General features: G+C 32.3%; 1 protein-coding gene across 1 annotated transcript in view; it reads right to left on the reverse strand.

The window, feature by feature from the left end:
* Nucleotides 1-6,345, reverse strand: part of LOC110035544 (GDP-mannose transporter GONST1) — a 62,149-nt gene extending 55,804 nt beyond the window's left edge. The window contains exon 1 of the mRNA XM_020739787.1: nucleotides 5,935-6,345. Within this exon, the coding sequence (XP_020595446.1) occupies nucleotides 5,935-5,945 (11 nt within the window). The 5' untranslated portion in view covers nucleotides 5,946-6,345. The remainder of the gene's footprint in view (nucleotides 1-5,934) is intronic.
* Nucleotides 6,346-17,719: the final 11,374 nt, after the last annotated feature.

The raw sequence follows: 17,719 nt of genomic DNA on the forward strand, positions 1-17,719 counted from the left end.
CACTCTTGTGCATCCCCTTTATTCTTAAAAATGGGGATCAAAATACTCTTCCTCCACTCCTCAGGCATCTTTTTAGTTTTTAAAATAATATTAAAGAGTTTAGTAAGCCAAGAAACTCCCAAATCTCCCAAATATTTCCACACTTCAATTGGGATATCATCAGGTCCTACAGACTTTCCACCTTTGGTTTTCTTTAAAGCCTCCTCAACTTCTTTTTTGCTAATGGAGGGTGTACAAATATCTAAAATTTATTTAAGAATACTCCAGGTTATTTATTAATTTTTTATAAAAAAAATAGAGACTTAAAATTTTATAGTGATACAAGTTGGTTTGGGGAAATCACTGACAAAAAGTCCACCACAAGGTACTGCTCCTATGTATGAGAAAATCTGATTATATAGAAAAGCAGTTGCTTCTAGAAGCAGTGGAAAATAAGAGTATAGGGCATCTTCCTTGAAAAACTATGAAGGGATCTGGATTCATAAATTATTAAGAGAATTTGGATGTTTCTCCAATATTGCAGCCATCAATATTGTCAAGAATCTTGTGCATCATGATAGGAACAAGCATATTAAGTTGATAGACACTTCATTTCTTAAAAAGACAATGGTGGAATTATACAACTAGGCTACATCCCGACATATCAACAAATTAATGATGCCATCGCCAATGCACTTCGTTTAAGTTCCTTCTCATAGTTCAATACCAAGTTTGGTCTTTACAACATCTATGACCCAACTTAAGCGAGAGTGGAAAATAAGTATCCAACTGCTTCCTTAGGCAGGTCGATCGACTACCTATCTATCAAAGAAGATTGATTGGGGTATAACTTTGAAAACTCCTTAGTTAGTTTTATTCTATTCATATTTATGCTTTTGTTATTTTTATTTCAGAATTATTTTTTTTCCAAATTTAGGTTAGATATATTTGGTATGTTTATAAATTAGAATAAATTGTTTTCCCTATAAATATATGCCCTACATTTGAATAATGAAGTGAACTAATTTATCCTCTTCATACATGTTTTCTACATAAAATATAAAATAATTTAAATTTTATTATAAATTTGATTCCCCCAATACAACTAACTAATCTTAAATTATATCAACAATTTAATATTTTATAGTTTGTCACAATATAACTATCACAATTCTTTTTCTAATCTGATTTATTAGATTTTTATTTCTTAATAATCTCTATAACATGAAGACTAACTTTTAATAAAAAAAAGAATTAAGCCTCATTATGAATTTATGAATTAACGGTTTAAATTCTTCAAAATAATACCTATGATATTTTATAAATTTAACTATATAATCTTATTATTATTATTATTATTATTATTATTATTATTATTATTATTATTATTATATAACTTAAAACCTTTTAAAAGACAAAGTACTCGTTAATAATTATTAGAAATTTAGTATTACATAATTTTTATTGAATCCAAATAATTCAAAGTAAATAAAATTACCTTAGCACCTGAAGCTCAGCTGCCTCCTTCACAAAACGTGCATGCGGCCGCCTCATTTCTATTTTTCCTTTTGCACATAGTACACTGCTCTATTTGACAACCCATAATGCAAGGCTCCCTTTTTCCATTCTTCCCCACATGAAGCCTTGGCTCCTCCTTCCTCTTCTTCTGCATGTGCACGTGACTCACACAAAAAAGCCCTCCCTATTTTCTTCCTATCGCATAGAGCTTTGCCCAGTTTGACCATCTACAACCCTGGAATGGCTGATCTTTTTTTAACCAAACACCTCACTCGTTCAATTCAAATGCAAGCCCTATTGAGCCCTCCATGTTCAACTTCGTTCAATTCCACACACCAAGAATCGTATGTCATCTTCTTACTTCATTTGCTCGTAGTTTCTCTCGTTTAAAAATTGCCAAAGCGGCCTCATCGCCTTTGCCTGCTCCACAGCGTCAGCTCTTTGGCTTCAATCGCTAGAGTCATCACAGATCATCTCCTCTTCCAAACAAAGGATCTCATACGACAGTCGATTACTCATATGCCTTTTTTGACCTACCACACTATCCCATCGCTTCTTCTTCCTCCTCTGATTTCAACGTTTATTCCTCCTCCTCTTGGTGAGCCTTCTTGAAACTCAAATCCATGCTCGAGTCGCTCGCACATCCATTGTTGTCTTCGTAGTATCAATCAACCTCGCAAGTATGCTCACATTCATGATTGGAGTCGACGTTGCCCTATCTCATTCTCTCTTCCTCTCAATGGCATCTCTTGGTGAGCCTTCCTGACACTCAAATCCATGCTCTAGTCGCTCACACATCCATTGTTCTCTTCATTCGTATTAATCATCCTCGCAAGTATGCTCGCATTCATGATCGGAGTAGACATTGCCCTATCTCGTTCTCTCCTCCTCTCAATGGCATCTCTGCTTGCTTCTCAGGATGCCAAAATTGTTATGGTTTGAAACGTGGGTTTCGTTTTTCTTATAAAAATGAAAAAACTGTGCCTCTCCCACTCCATATGACTCCTCTGCTGTAACGGTGATGCTAACTATGAAAAAACATCGGACATTACAACACCAATGAGGCAAAACTGTGAGGCCACTAGGCCAAAACAAACAAATCTCGTTGGTTATGTGTTCGTGTTGTCACATTGTAGCTAATAGATTCGAACAAAGCTCATTTAAGCTCATTGCAACCCTCAATTCCATAAAGGTTAAATCAATTTGGTCAATTGGACCTAAGCAAAAGTTTGGCTCATTTGGAAAATTAGCACTACATCTTCAAAATTGTAACCATGTGGTTAAGACTAATTTAACACATGGAAACACCAAATCACCCCACTACGTCATGCCATATCGCTCACTTATTTACAATGGGCTCATTACATAGAGATCAGCCAAGCCCAATGCCGATAAACAATGGTTATTAGAGGTGATTCAAGCAAAACAAGAAAATTTCAAGCCATGTTGGCATGATCTAGTTGCTTAATTAAGCTCTAAGACCACATAGATGTAGAGTTCCTGTGTGTCAAGCCACTTTAGCAATTTAGAATAGTTGATATGCTAAATCTAGCCCAATACACAATGATGGGATCAAAGTTGCCCTTATGATTAGATTACATAGCATACCTTAAGCGTAATCAGAAAGGATTTGGCTTTAATTACAGTTGTTCCAGTTTCACTTAGAAAAGATCAAGCCAATTCAATCCTAAAAGCTTTAGTTGTAGGAACAATCAACTAGTTGGAAACATGAGCCACAATCTACTCAATTAAAGAGTACACAAGGGACTTGCTTACATCCCTAATCAACATGATAGTGACCAGCTCAACCGGAACAATCATTAAAAAAGACTCAGCACAGCCAAGTTAATTTCCAAATCATTAAGATTCATCTTGATCTACTTGGCAAGGCAACCCCCACCGTATATTCGAGAGTAGAACCAAGGAGGCCAGAGCTACAGTGAAAAAGACAGCAAATGAGCTACGAAAATCAAAGATCCCAGTAGTTGTGCTCTCTTCAATCAGAAAGCAACGTGTCTTACCTGTGACAAAGAATCACAATCAATGCAATTGCAAGCTCTTGAGGTAAGGGTCCACATTTCTCATTCATATATTAAATAAATCTAATTGTATATAAGAAATGCTTGTTAAGTAGCATGGGAAGATAATAGAGCTAAGCATGGACTAACCCACAATAGCCCAAAACAAAAAACATAGACCAACCATAGGAGGCCAAAGTAGAAAGCAAGCTTTAAAAAAATCATTAGCCTGGTTTTATTTACACTTGCTAATCTTGTTGTAATTCTAAGACAAGAAAGCCGTAAATTTTGTTTTTTTTTTTTCACATTATTAAGTTTTGAAAATGAAATTTTCAGATTCTGAGTGAAATGCTACTAGAATTCAACTGGAGGGAAATTGCATGAAAATGAAACTAATCCTTAAAGAGTGGTCGGACATATCTTTCTCAAGCTAAAGAGTCATACTTCTTGGCCAAGGGATGTTTCAACTCCCTAGCATCCTTTCAATGGGGAAGGCCTCAACTCCTCACGCCCTTGGTTTTTCTTTTCTTCTTTTAATGCTAAAGACTCTATAGTATGTTCTGATAAAGTAATGAAGAGCTTGAATGTTGATTTGAAAAAAAATTGGTTTTCTTTTCTCTGGGGAAAAGCTTGGCTGTCCATTTCCAAAGCTAAGGAATTTACACGGTATTTTTTCAACGAGTTTATTTTGTGAGTTGCAAGAATTATCATGCACAAACTTATCTTTAATTAATTGGAATAACCTTCTCCCCTCTTATATTTCCAGTCCAATTCCTTAGCCTCCTCAACCCTCAGAATAATTTGCAAAGCATTAGAGTAGTTTTTGCCAAGATTGGACACTCTTGACTTAGTATTGAGTTTCCCTGTCTTACAAGCCTCTAAACCTCTTGGAATCTCTCCGCCAACTCTAAAGAAAACCAACATACATTCCCCTAACCCTTAAAAGTCACTCTTAAGCCTAAATCCCCCTCCATTCAAAAAGCCCTAAGTCCCAAAATTCAAACTTGGTGTGCTTGATTTAGGTCACTCCAAGGTTAGTTCAATGACCACCTCAAGCTACTTCCTCCTATATTCTAACAACAACATTTGAAGCTGTTCGTATTTCATTACAAGGTCACACCACCTTGGCTTATACATAATATCTGAAGTGAATTCACTCCTCTAAGCATGATATAAACCTCATTCAAGAATCTATTAATAGCAAAATGAATGCCATGAAAAGCATAGCAAAGAATTTTAAAAGGTTAGCAGTTGTTCTAGGCACTAGAAAGGAAAATAATATTTCTGATTTATTGGTTGCAGAACTTCAGGCTGATTAGTTTTACATGAAAACATCTAGAGATTTATGAACTGAAGTTTTACATTGATTTAAGCATTTGCTTCCTTTTAAATAAGGGTGTGTTTGGGGCGGCTTATAAGTGCGAGGGCGTTTTTGAAAACGTCGCGGTATCATTTGAATCGCGTGTTTTGCCCGTTTATCCAAAAGTTACCACCACAGCTATCTTCTCAATGAAGCTACTTCGTACGACAAAAAATAAAAATGAAAAATAAAAACTAAACAAAATAGAACATAGAGATATTTACAAACATATTAACTAAGTTTATCATTGATTCAAGCATTCGCTCCTTTAAAAAAGTTCACCATCGGTATCTCGCCAATGAAATCGCATGACATGAAAAGGATCCCAATCAAATCTTGTCAAAATGCAAGTTAACATGTAGAAAAAAAATAAAGATGTTGTACAAAAAGACATAGAATCCGAAAATTTACATTGATTAAGAAAAATTCACTTATTTAGGAACTGATAATATTGCTGGCCTCACTTCTACCCATACATAAATAATCACAAGCTTAAAGCAAGTAACAAGGAAAATGCCGTAGCACAAGTATAAAACAAATGGGTATAAGAAGTATAAAAATCACAATAGAGCATCACAATGAACAAGACACAGCAGCGGCGCTTTTCTGCTAGATCATGTGTGTTCCAATCCTAATTTTGCATAAGATCCCTTTTTATCAGAATCAAGTATTGCACAAGAAATAAGCCTTACATGGCACCAAAACTTCTCTCTATAGTAGATCACAACTTACATAGATGACCTAGGTTAGCCTACTAATCAGTAAAACGTGCGGGCCCAAGACAGAAAACCCAGTGCAAGAGTTCAATTACAATATCAAAGGCCCCTTCAAAACAAAGTTATAAGATAAAGCAAAAGAGATTGTTTTCAAAGCAATCAATATTGCAGACAGCAAGTCCTATTTAATCTATTCTCCACTTCAGTTTCCTTATATGACAAAATCGAACATTTCTGCAAAAGCTGAAAATCACCAAAACATCGACGGGACGTTTCTCCTATACTGCTGTAGCCAAGCAGAAAATAAGCAGCTTTATCGACATAGAGCTCAGAAGGCGCTTACCTCGAGTCCATCAGCAGAGAACTACCCTCTGACCCCTTCCACTGCTGTAGGACTCAATTATGCCCCTAAACACGTTAAAGAAATAGGAGATAGGAAGAATTTGACAAGGTGAAGAGTTGGGCCGTTCTTCTCTATTTAAATAAACCGGTATATAAACGGTCTTCTCAAAAAAGTCACTCCTTTTCTAAGCTCCAATGTGTGGAGCGGAGCATCAGGAGGGAGGCGGGGAACTGATGCTTACGTGCCAGAAGGTCGCCGGGAGTCGTGTTTGGACTAAACTGAGAACTTCGAAGTTAAACTTTTGGGCAAAGGAGAACGTTGCCGTAGCGGCGTTAAGGTGCAAGAGCGTTCTGGCCTGCAGCACGTTCTGCATCATAGATGGAGCACAAAGGAAGCAAATAAGGTCAAAGGTCCCGCCGTTGGGGCGAGTGCTTTTTTATTTTTTTTAACAATTTTTAATTTCTTTGGAGTAGATTATGAAGGTATCCATAAAAATTATTTAATGTAGATGGCAGTTAATTATTATTATTTTTTTTTTTGGAAAATGAAAGTGATGACTAGCTCAATAAAAAAATAAAAAAATCCCAACCAAACAGAAGAAAAAAAACAAAATACATCTAAAATAAAAAAAACTGCAACGGTAAATAATTCATGAAAGAAATACTGAATATAACCTCTAAAGTCCAACATATCCACAACAACAACTAACAATCCAAAAAATACTTTAGCCAAAACTTCTGAAGTAATGGATAATAATGCCCAAAAGATCTTCCACTTATACAATAAACCAACAAATCCAAAAAGCAAAATGAAATGACTAATAAAAACAAAGAAAACTATAAAATTTAATAAACAAAAGAAGTTAGAAACATAGTCAAAAAGCCCTCAAGTTACCTGCATTGATATTAAATTCCTTCCATGATCTATTGTGCAAAATAAATAGGTTACATGCATTAATATTCAAAAAGCTTAGAACCAACAAACCCAATTTATATTCAGCGGCTAGTGTGCAAAATAAATATGTTATAAAATTAACTAATGGCTTACACAATACGGGTACTACTCAAGCATACATATCGTTTCAAATAATATCGAGTTTTCTTTCAAAATCTCAGTATCTAACCCATAAGGAATAAAGGAATTTATATGTTAACTTAGAAATATTTATACCCAAACTATAAACAAAATTTGTAGGAGAAAAATATCAAACTTTCTGTAAAAGGGTATAAACTAAAGTTTGTTACTTCTAAATGCAAAGCTAAAAGTAAATGCACAGTTTCTTAAACTACATATGTGTAAGGAAGTACGATTACAACAAAAAGTCTTTCCCCTTGCAAAAAGATTATAATCAGTGTAGGAATCAAATGCTTAACAATGAAAATAAGATTTTATGACAAATAGAAACATATTTATTCCTTACCCTCTCTCAAATGCATAAAGAACTTTGTCTAACTTAAAGTTAAGTCCCTGATTAATATGGATGTGCTAAGTAGATTTCTGTCTCTCACTTTCAGATTACTCATTGTGCCCTTTCTACAGGACTAACCAGACCTCAAGTTCCAAACTAAAGACCGAATTGAAAAAGGATCTAGCATGTCACTCTAGAATCACAAATTCTATGCCCATCAAAACTTATCTCCCTATTTATTTGCACTCCCCCTTGGACTTGGCATCCCTTTTATCCAAGTTTTAGTGTGATTCACACTAGTTGGGTGAAATCATAACCCTCCCAAGTCATTAAGTTTCACAATGGATTTTAACATTACAAATGGTCAGTTTACAAAGTCAATGAAGAACCAGTGAAAATATCATCACAAATTTTTTGAATAAAAGAAATCTTCAAAACATTCTAACCCCCCACACATGATTACTTCTTATTGCAAGGAGAAAGAAAAGAAAACTACTCAGAATTTATGGTGATAATGAAATAAAACATGATATATATTAAAAATCAAGTTCACAAAACAAAACTTAAACAAAATAGAAATACTTATCTCAAACTCTTCCCCAAGCAATCTTCTGAATTTCCCTGACTGATCTTGACTCCACAAGACTCACAAAAGACTCCACAAACACCAAGACTCACCACACTCTCACTATGGTGGCCGCCCACTCCAATGGTGGGCTAAACCTACTAAAAACGACTCAAAAACCTCCACTATTTTGTGTGGAAATCTTTCTTATAAATAAAGCTCTGAAAATCACTAAGGGTCACTTCAGGCACCTTTTCGGAATTCGTTCAAATTCAATGTATACAAGGACAAACCATTTCTTGTGCCTAGGCGCCCAACTGTGGCGCCTAGGCGCCAACCTTCTAGAACATCCTGGCGCTTAGGCGTTAGATCCTAGCGGCTAAGCGCCTGGTCACTTTTTGTTCTTTTGCTCCATTTGGCCCATTTTTGCTCCATTTTTGCTACTTTTGCTCTTAAACTCTATTTCTTGTACCTGAAATAAAAAACACACAAAAATATCTTTCATTAAAGTGAAATATTCTTAAAAATAAGCATAAAATGCATATATAAAAATATGTAATTTTAAGGCATGTCAATTCCTCTAAACTTAAATGTTACTTGTCCTCAAGTAACCCTTGTCCAATGTAAACCAAATATAGTAACTTATGGTAGTGGGTTTCACTTAAAGAATCTTATATTTTTGCCCCATAAATGTGATAATGAAACTTTTAGAAAAATTTTCAATAACTCAGGTTAGAACTAAAATGAAAGGATATTAAGTAATCAAGTTAGGAATTCTGATTTTCTATTCATTTCAAAAATAAATGCAATTTGTCACACTCAGGAATCTTAGAAGAATTAAAAGAGAAGAATTATATGAGAACTCTACTAGTTTAAACACTAATACTTTAAAAATTATGAATAAGCTTAGAAGTGTAAATAAGTTTTCTTCCTTTAAGATTATTCAAGTGAAGCCAATTTTGAATTAGGCATCTCCTCAAGCTTTTTTCCACAATTTTTTGTTTTTTGCCCTTCTTTTCTTTTATTGTGCTTTTCTTTTTCTTTCAGGATCATTATCAATCCTTTCTTCTATTTTCTTTTTATGTGAGGATTTTTATATTTGGATAACCTTAAATGATTTTGAACTTTATTATCCTCTTCCTAAAGTTAAGAACTTCTCACATTTCTTTACTTGATAATGTGTATTAGTACATTAATAATTTTTCATAGAGTCTCTAATTCTTTTTAAAGTGTAGATCTAAAATCTTTAGTGTTTCAAAAATACAACTTTTTTTACTCTAAGGTAAAAGCAATATTCTTATACTTTTATACTAAATGCCTTAAGTTTAGAATTACACTTTATTACTAAAAAAACTTTTACTTAAGTCTACTATAACATTTATAAAATCAAAATTATAGTTATCTAAAGCTAACACCATATACCATAAGTTATGTTAACATAATTTAAAAATATATAGTTTATTGAGGATAAATAAAGTTTAACTTTAAAAAGTTTTCTCCCTCCCCCAAACTTGAATTTTTAAATGGTGTATAACATTATTGTACATAACAAGTGTGAAGAGAGAAAAATTTAACATACTAAATATCTATACAGGGTTCTAAACATGAAATTAGTATAGGTACTGGAAATAAAAACATGAATGTGTAGCAGTAAGAAATTTTTAAAACTAGGTTTAGCAAGTAAAGTCCTAAGTAAAAAACTACTATCACATACAGGCAATATATATAAAAAGGTACTAGAAGTGTAGTGAAAGTAAAAAAGCTTTAAATTCACACTAAAATAAAATAAACACAATATAATGTTCAGCACACCACAACAACGATGGAAAAAAATCATAACAAATAAGAAAAGTAACTACTGAGACACAAAACTACTCCTCATCCTCATCATCATCGTCAACATCTTCATCCATCACCTTTTGACGCTCAAATTGAAGGTAGTGAGGTGACACACCTAAAAATTACCTATTTTTTCAAATATATTTTATGCTCAATTTTAATAATATTTAATGACATTACACTTTAAAGGAAGGTATTTTGCATATTTTTTGTGTTTCAAGTACAAGAAATGGACTTTTGGAGAAAATGAAACAAAAATTGTTCAATTTGGAGTAAAAACGAGCAAAAAAGAAAATTCTGACTTGACACATTTTGATATGTCTCTCTATGCTTAATCTACTTTACATTTCTCACATTTTTTGAATGAAATTACACTTTAAAGAAAGGTTGTTTTCATGCTTATTTTGTAGGTATATCTGTTAGGAGCGAAACACAACTAAAACGAGGCGAAACAGAACTGAAATGGAGCTGAACAGAGTAAAATGGTGGAGCTGCTGCAGAGTGGCGCTTGATGCACCAGATTGGTGCCAGATGTGCCATGCACCATAATTGGACAAATTTTTGTGGATTAAGGTAGTTTGGGATGAATTTTGCAGGAATTTCAAAAGGAACATTTGTTCTAAACACCCTTTAGAGTGATTCAATGCATCTAGACACTTTGGAAGGTTCTTTTATGAAGGGATATGTCTCTTGGATCAATAGACATGTCGTTTGAATTGTTTGAATTCAAAAGAGACATGTCGTTTGAATTCAAAAGAGTTCACTTTTAGATAAAATTTTGGAAGGAATTTTGAATTATTTTTGGAGGGAGACAACCTCTAATAAAAGAGAGGGAAGTTTAAGGCAAAAGGGGTGTGTGTGTGTGTGTGTGTGTGTGTGTGGTGTGAGAGTGAGAAAAAGGAAAGGGAGCGAGAGAGAGAGAAAGTCTAGGGCATGAAGATTTTTTTCAAGGATTGTAAGAGGAGAGGGAAGGTGAAAGATTTCTTCTTCATTACACTTCTAAGAGAGAATTGAGAGTACCTATAAAGAGGGAAAGTGCTTGAAGAGAACTTTTGGGATTTGCTTGTGAAGGATTGTGAGATAAGTTGTGTTATTTTATTTCTTTGTTTTGTAAACTTATTTTTATATATATAATCTGTGTTTTATTGTATCTTTCTCATGAATTCTAAGTAGTTTTCTTTATCTTTCTTCATACTTTGATATATAATTTTGTGAAGAATTGATTTTATTTTATACAGTTTTAAATATTAAATTTTTTTGTGATTCTAACTTTGATCTTCATTTACTTTTTGATTTGGCCAATTGAAATGTTAATATGTGTTGAGAAACATATGTTCCCAAAGGGCTTTGATTTCTACAACATAGTGAGAATCAGATTTGATTCCATGGGAGAGGATATCCTCCATGGGGTTAAGTGCAAATAAATAGGGAAATATATTTTGTTGGATGCAGAATTGGAGATTTTAAGGTGACAGATGAAAATCCACAATTTGGTCCAGTTGGTTTGAAACTAATGCGAGATTGTTAGCCCTAAGGTGAGGGAGTAGTGGGAGCTCTGGAGTGGCAGCAGGTATCCTCCCAACCTAACCATGGAATTTGGGATCAAACTCTGGATTAGTCAATGTTCTTTTTCGAAGAGGGTAAAGAATAAAATTACTTCTATTTAGCACAAAATAATTTTTATATATTTTCAAATGATTTTAATTTCTTCACAAAATATATACTCATTGTAGGGGAATGATGCTTTCTTAAATTTGAACTCTTCGTCACAAAACTTTGTTTAGTCTTAGTAAATTTAATTTTGAAGTTTAGAAATTAGTTTAGTAAACTCAGTTCTTTTAGTTACATTTCTGTTAGCAGTCATTAAACTCATTTTAACTTGTCTTTCTTACTTTAATTTTTATAGTTTGAATATTATGATTTATGTTATTATCATTCAAGAATTTTCATATTCCAAACTAAGACTTGATAGTAGTAGACTAGAATTAGCTTAAGGGATTTCTTACTGCGCTTCTATATGGGATCGATACTGGGGTTTTTAAAAGAAAACCCTATATTACTTGAAGTGATACGTGCACTTGCGTAGAACCCCTAGTGTGTGAACTATTTTATATATTTTATAAACATTTTGATTTTGCACATTAACTAATTGATATAAATTGGGTCAAGTTTTTGGTTTTTGAAAGCAAAATTACTGTGTAAAGTTTGGGACGGGTCAAGTTTCTGGCACTGTCACCGGGAATTTAAATTGACATAAGACATGCAGAAAAATAGCACACACAGATGCGTCAGATGTGCCATTTGACAGAGAGCTCAGGCCAAATGCGCCAGAGAAGACTTTTTTGGATTAAGGTAGTTCAAGATAAATTTTGCTCAAATTTTGAAAGGGACACTTGTTCTAAACACTCCTTGGAGTGCTCCTTGGAGTGAACTCCTTGGAGTGATTCAATGCATCTAGACACTTTGGAAGGTTCTTTTATGAAGGGATATTTCTCTTGGATCAATAGACATGACTTTTAAACTCAAAAGAGTTGACTTTTGGATAGAATTTTGGAGGGAATTTTAAATTGTTTTTGGAAGGAGACAGTCTCTAATAAAAGAGAGGGAAGTTTAGGGCAGAAGGTGTGTGTGTGTGTCTAGCGTGAGAGTGAGAAAAATGAAAGGGAGAGAGAGAGAGAGAAAGTCTAGGGTTTGGAGATTTTTTGTAAGGATTGTAAGAGGAGAGGGAAGGCGAGAGATTTCTTCTTCATTATACTTATAAGAGAGAATTGAGAGTGCTTGTAAAGAGGGAAAGTGCTTGAAGAGAACTTCTAGGGATTTTTTTGGGAAGGATTGTGAGATAAGTTGTGTTCTTTTATTTCTTTATTTTGTAAACTTGTTTTTATATATGAAATCCATATTTTGTCGTATCCTTCTCATGAATTCTGAGTAGTCTTTTTTATCCTTCTCCCTGCTTTGAGATATGTTTTTGTGAAGAATTGATTTTATTTTATACGGTTTTAAATGTCAAAAATTTGTGATAATTCGAACTTTGATCTTCATTTACTTTTTGATTTGATCAATGGAAATGTTAATATGTGTTGAGAAACATATGTTCTAAAAGGGCTTTGATTTCTATAACATAGTGAGAATCACATTTGATACCGTGGGAGAGGATGTCATCCATGGGGTTGAGTTCAAATAAATAGTGAAATATACTTTGTTGGATGCAGAATTAGAGATTTTAAGGTGAAATAAAAATCCCCAATTTGGTCCAGTTGATTGGAAACTAATGCAAGATTGTTAGCCCTCAGGTGAGGGAGTAGTGGGAGCTCTAGAGTGGCAGTCGATATCCTCTCAGCCTAACCAAAAAATTAGGGACCAAACTTTGGATTATTCAATGTTCTTTATGCACTTGGAAGAGGGTAAAAAATATGATTACTCCTATTTGACACAAAATAACTTTTATATGTTTTCAAATGATTTTAATTTCTTCACAATTCATATACTCATTGTAAAGGTGAATGATACTTTTTAAAATTAGAACTCTTTGTCACAAAAAGTTGTTTTGTCTTAGTAAATTTAATTTTAAAGTTTAAATTAATAAACTCAGTTCTTTTAGTTACATTTAGGTTAGCATTCATTAAACCCATTTTAACTTGTCTTTTTTACTTTAATTTTTATAGTTAGAACATTATGATTTATGTTATTATCATAAGAATTTTCATCTTCCAAACTAAGACTTGATAGTGGTAGACTATAATTAGCTTAAGAGATTTCCTACTGCGCTTCTCTGTGGGATCGATACTAGAGTTTTTAAAGAAAGCCCTAACTTACTTGAAGCGATACGTGCACTTGTGTAGAAACCCTAGTGTGTGAACTATTTTATATATTTTATAAATAATTTGCACATTAACTAATTAATATAAATTAGGTCAAGTTTTTTGCCATATTTTTTAAAGCAAAATTACTGCATAAAGTTCGGGATTGGTCAAGTTTTTGGCACCGTTACCGGGTATTTAAATTGACATAAAACACGCAGAAAAACACCACACACTAGGGGCACATCAACTTTTTGGCGTCGTTGTCGGGAAGCTTTGGTAAGAACTTTAGCAAAATTTTATTTAAATTTATAAGGCCTAAAATTGGAATTTATGGTATTATTATATAATGTGTTTAATTATTGTGTGTTTATTTTATAGAAAATCCAAAATACAAAAAATATTTTTGATATTTATTCTATTAGTTAAGTCTTTAGATTTTTATGCATAGTTCAGGAGCTGCAGACCTTGAATTTTACAAGTAAGATTTAGAGAAAAATTTTGGGAGAGACTTGAAAAGACTCCATGAATTTAATGTAGAAATGGAGGATCAACGATATAATGAATATTCAGATTTGAATTACAATGCTAGTGGCTTGGAAAGACTAAACCCCAAGAAAGTGGCAAATTTTTAAGAAGATATGCCTGAAATTTTAATTTCTTAGGTTGTAGATATTGAGAGGAAGTTAGGTCGATACATAGAAAGATATCCTTAAGGAACCCCAATTATTAAGAAAAATTCATTTGGACAATGAATTGAAACTGGCCATGAGATACATTATTCTTATTATGATTATTACAAGCCAGGTTGGGAAAATCATTTGAATTTTAATGGGAAAAATAATTTTGGAGGAGAAGACCAATTTTGGGAAGATAATCAATTTAATCGGACATGTTAATGGAATAATCATGACTATTATAATAATGAACTTTCTTTTCCTCATGGATTTAACTCCAACCCACAGAAAGAGGAGAAGGATTTATTAGAAGAGGTTGTTATTCAAATGAAAAGTGAGCTTGAGTGTCAAAGGACCACAATAAGGAATATGGAAAATCAATTGGGGCAGATTATTAGCTCAATTAATAATCCTCCTCAATTTAAATCTAACCCACAGGATGAGGAGAACGAATTAATGTTAGAAGAGGTTATGAATCAAATGAAGAGTGAGCTGGAAAATCTAGAGGTCGCAATAGGGTAGATTATTAATGCAATTAAAAGTTACCCCACAATTATTTTACCTAGTGACCCTAAGATAAACCATAAGGAGTTGAATGATGAGAAATTTAAAATTATCGAACTAATATTTAGAAGAGAATTTAAGGATATGTTTCAAAAGAACTTTGAGTTGAGAAATGAGGATAAGAAGATTGAAAGACAAATGGAAAAAAATCCTAAGGAATTAGAAAAACATATTTCCTCAACTAAGATAAATATAGAAAGACCACCACTATCATTTACTCAGTACCAAGGGGAAGAATTGAAAGACAACGCTAAACAAAAGAGTAACCTAGATGAATTTGATCCTGAATCTGAATCATCTAGAGGTAATCTGATCCAAAATTTGGGAAATCTTGAAGTATCATATAAAGATCCATTTCTTATAAATTTCAAGGATGATATTAATAAGAAATTTGAGAAAATCACTATAAGAATTTGGATCTAGAAAGAAATATGAGGAACAATTATATGAATCAATTTGAAAAGGAAGAGCTGAAAGAAAAATTTTAATTTGAGGACTTTGTAGGAATCCCTGAATCTGGAAAAGATTAGGTCATCAATCAAGGATTACTTACATGGAATTTTAATCTAGGTGGAATCATTTTTCTGGCTCGTGATGTTAAACAAAGCAATTTATGGGAGGCAACTCATAGTTATCAGTGTGGTTTGATTTAATGTGCTTAAGAGTTATGATTATTGGTGTTGTATTGTGTTTGCTTTAGTGTAGATTGATCAGTTTGATTGATGATTGGTGGATGTTTGGATTGTTAGTGATTTGATTTGATTTTTGTGTGTCATGAGGGTTTGTGTTTTTGTGTGTCATGAGGGAGGTGATTCCTTAACTTCTTATTATGGTAGACTTATATATTCTCTTGTAATAGTTGGAATGACGAGTCCACTACAACTCGAATCTCACCCAAACTTGAGTTTTACAAGAGTCTTTATGAATTTTAGCAGTGACAGTTCCATTTCTATTTTGTTACTTCTTTTCTCTGACTTTGTTTTCATTTGATAGGAGTAGCTAACCTATTTGATGAGTAACATATGGATGAATTTACATTATCCTTTTAACTGCTAGTGGTGCTTAATTAATGGGATAAGGTGACACTTGTGGTTAGTGTTCGCGACCCAATGTATCAGGGATAATCTTATCTTAGGGATTAGAATATATAAAATCAATTATAAGTACCCAATATATCTTTGTAGTGATTCCATTAGAAATTAGAAGTGAGTTAGTTAGATGCAATGGTTTAAAGGAAGAATTGACCTCATTTATCATGTGTGTTTCTGTTTGTGTTCCAATAATATAAAAATTTGTACAACAAATAAATATATACATTCCTGTGTCGATACTTGTTCGCCTGTTAGACCTTTCTTTCCATTTTATCGAGCATGTTTTAGTTTAGACTTACTTTCTATTGCATATTGTCCTGTCCTGATGAATACTTGTAGATGTTTATGATGGATAGAATTTCTAAACTATTTTTCTTCCTGCTTATATTTTCTGTATTGACATTTATACATCTTTAAAATCAATTTTAGGGGTACGAAGAAAAATAAATTTTAAAGTTAGTATACTTCCTTTTAGTTTAATATTATTACAACCATGTTTTAGGCTAGATTTACTTTCTTCTGCAGTCATTCAATCATGATTATACACGTATATGAATTTGATAGGATGTTGTAGTTGTTGGTAGATTCAACATTTACTTTTTCTTCCTACTACATTTTATGGAATTAAATGTAAAATACTTAAAACTTCAAGTTTGGGGGAAAGGAAAATTTCTTTTAAAAAGAAGTAAACTATATTTTATTTGTCCTCAATCCTCAATTAATTATATTTTTAAAATTAATTTAACATGACCTTGGATATTAGAGTTTAACTTTAAATAACTATATTTATGTTTGTAAATATTATGGTAAATTTAGGTAAAAGTTTTTAATAACAAAGGTCAATTCTAAAGTTAATGATATTTGGTATTAAAGGATAAGGCTATGTTTTTTTTTTTTAAGTGAAGGAAATTGTATTTTTGAAGTATTAAGAATCTTAGAGTTTCATTTAAGAAGAAAAGAATGAGACTTTATGAAAAATCATCAAAACCAATATGAATTTATAAAGTGAAGAAAGGTAAAAAGTTTTAACTTTAAGAAGAGGATCGTAAAGTTCAAAATTATTAAAGGCTATCCAGATATAGTAATCCTCACTTGAAAAGAAAAGAAAATAAATAATTGAAAAGATCCTGAATTAAAAAAAAGGAGTGTGAGGAGAAACTTTAGAAGATGCCTAATAAAAAATTGGCTTCACTTGAATCAACTTGAGGAAAAGGCTTTATTACATTTTCTAAACTTGTATTTGAGTATTAACACCCTTACTAGTAAAGTTTTCAGAAATTATTTTCATATGGATATTCTAAATATCCTTGATATAACAAATTACAGTTCTTCTTGAAATAAATAGAGATTTTAAAATCTTAGATTTGATTACAAAGTAGTTTTATACTTATAATTTTAATCTAAGTTTTTTAAAGTATTTTTCATATGAATATTCTTAGTATCCTTGATATAATAAATTACAGTTCTTGAAATGAATGGAGATTCAGAAATCTTAGATTTGATTACAAAGTATTTTTATACTTATAGTTTTAATCTAAGTTATTAAAAGTTTTTCTTAAATTATAATATTTTATTTATTAAACTAAAGTATAGAATTTTATAAGTGAACCTCTATCCTAAGTCATATTTTTATGTACTAAAAGAGTTACTTGAGGTCACTTGAGGACAAGTAACATTTAAGTTTTGGGGATTTTGATACACCTACAATATATAGCATGCCTAAAAATTACATACATTTTCATATATATTTTAAGCTCAAGTTTAATGATATTTAATGATATTACACTTTAAAGGAAGATATTTTGCATATTTTTGGTTTCAGGTACAAGAATGGACTTTTG

Source organism: Phalaenopsis equestris, unplaced genomic scaffold (genome assembly GCF_001263595.1).
Source record: "Phalaenopsis equestris unplaced genomic scaffold, ASM126359v1 Scaffold198068, whole genome shotgun sequence".
Taxonomy (NCBI): Eukaryota; Viridiplantae; Streptophyta; class Magnoliopsida; order Asparagales; family Orchidaceae; genus Phalaenopsis; species Phalaenopsis equestris.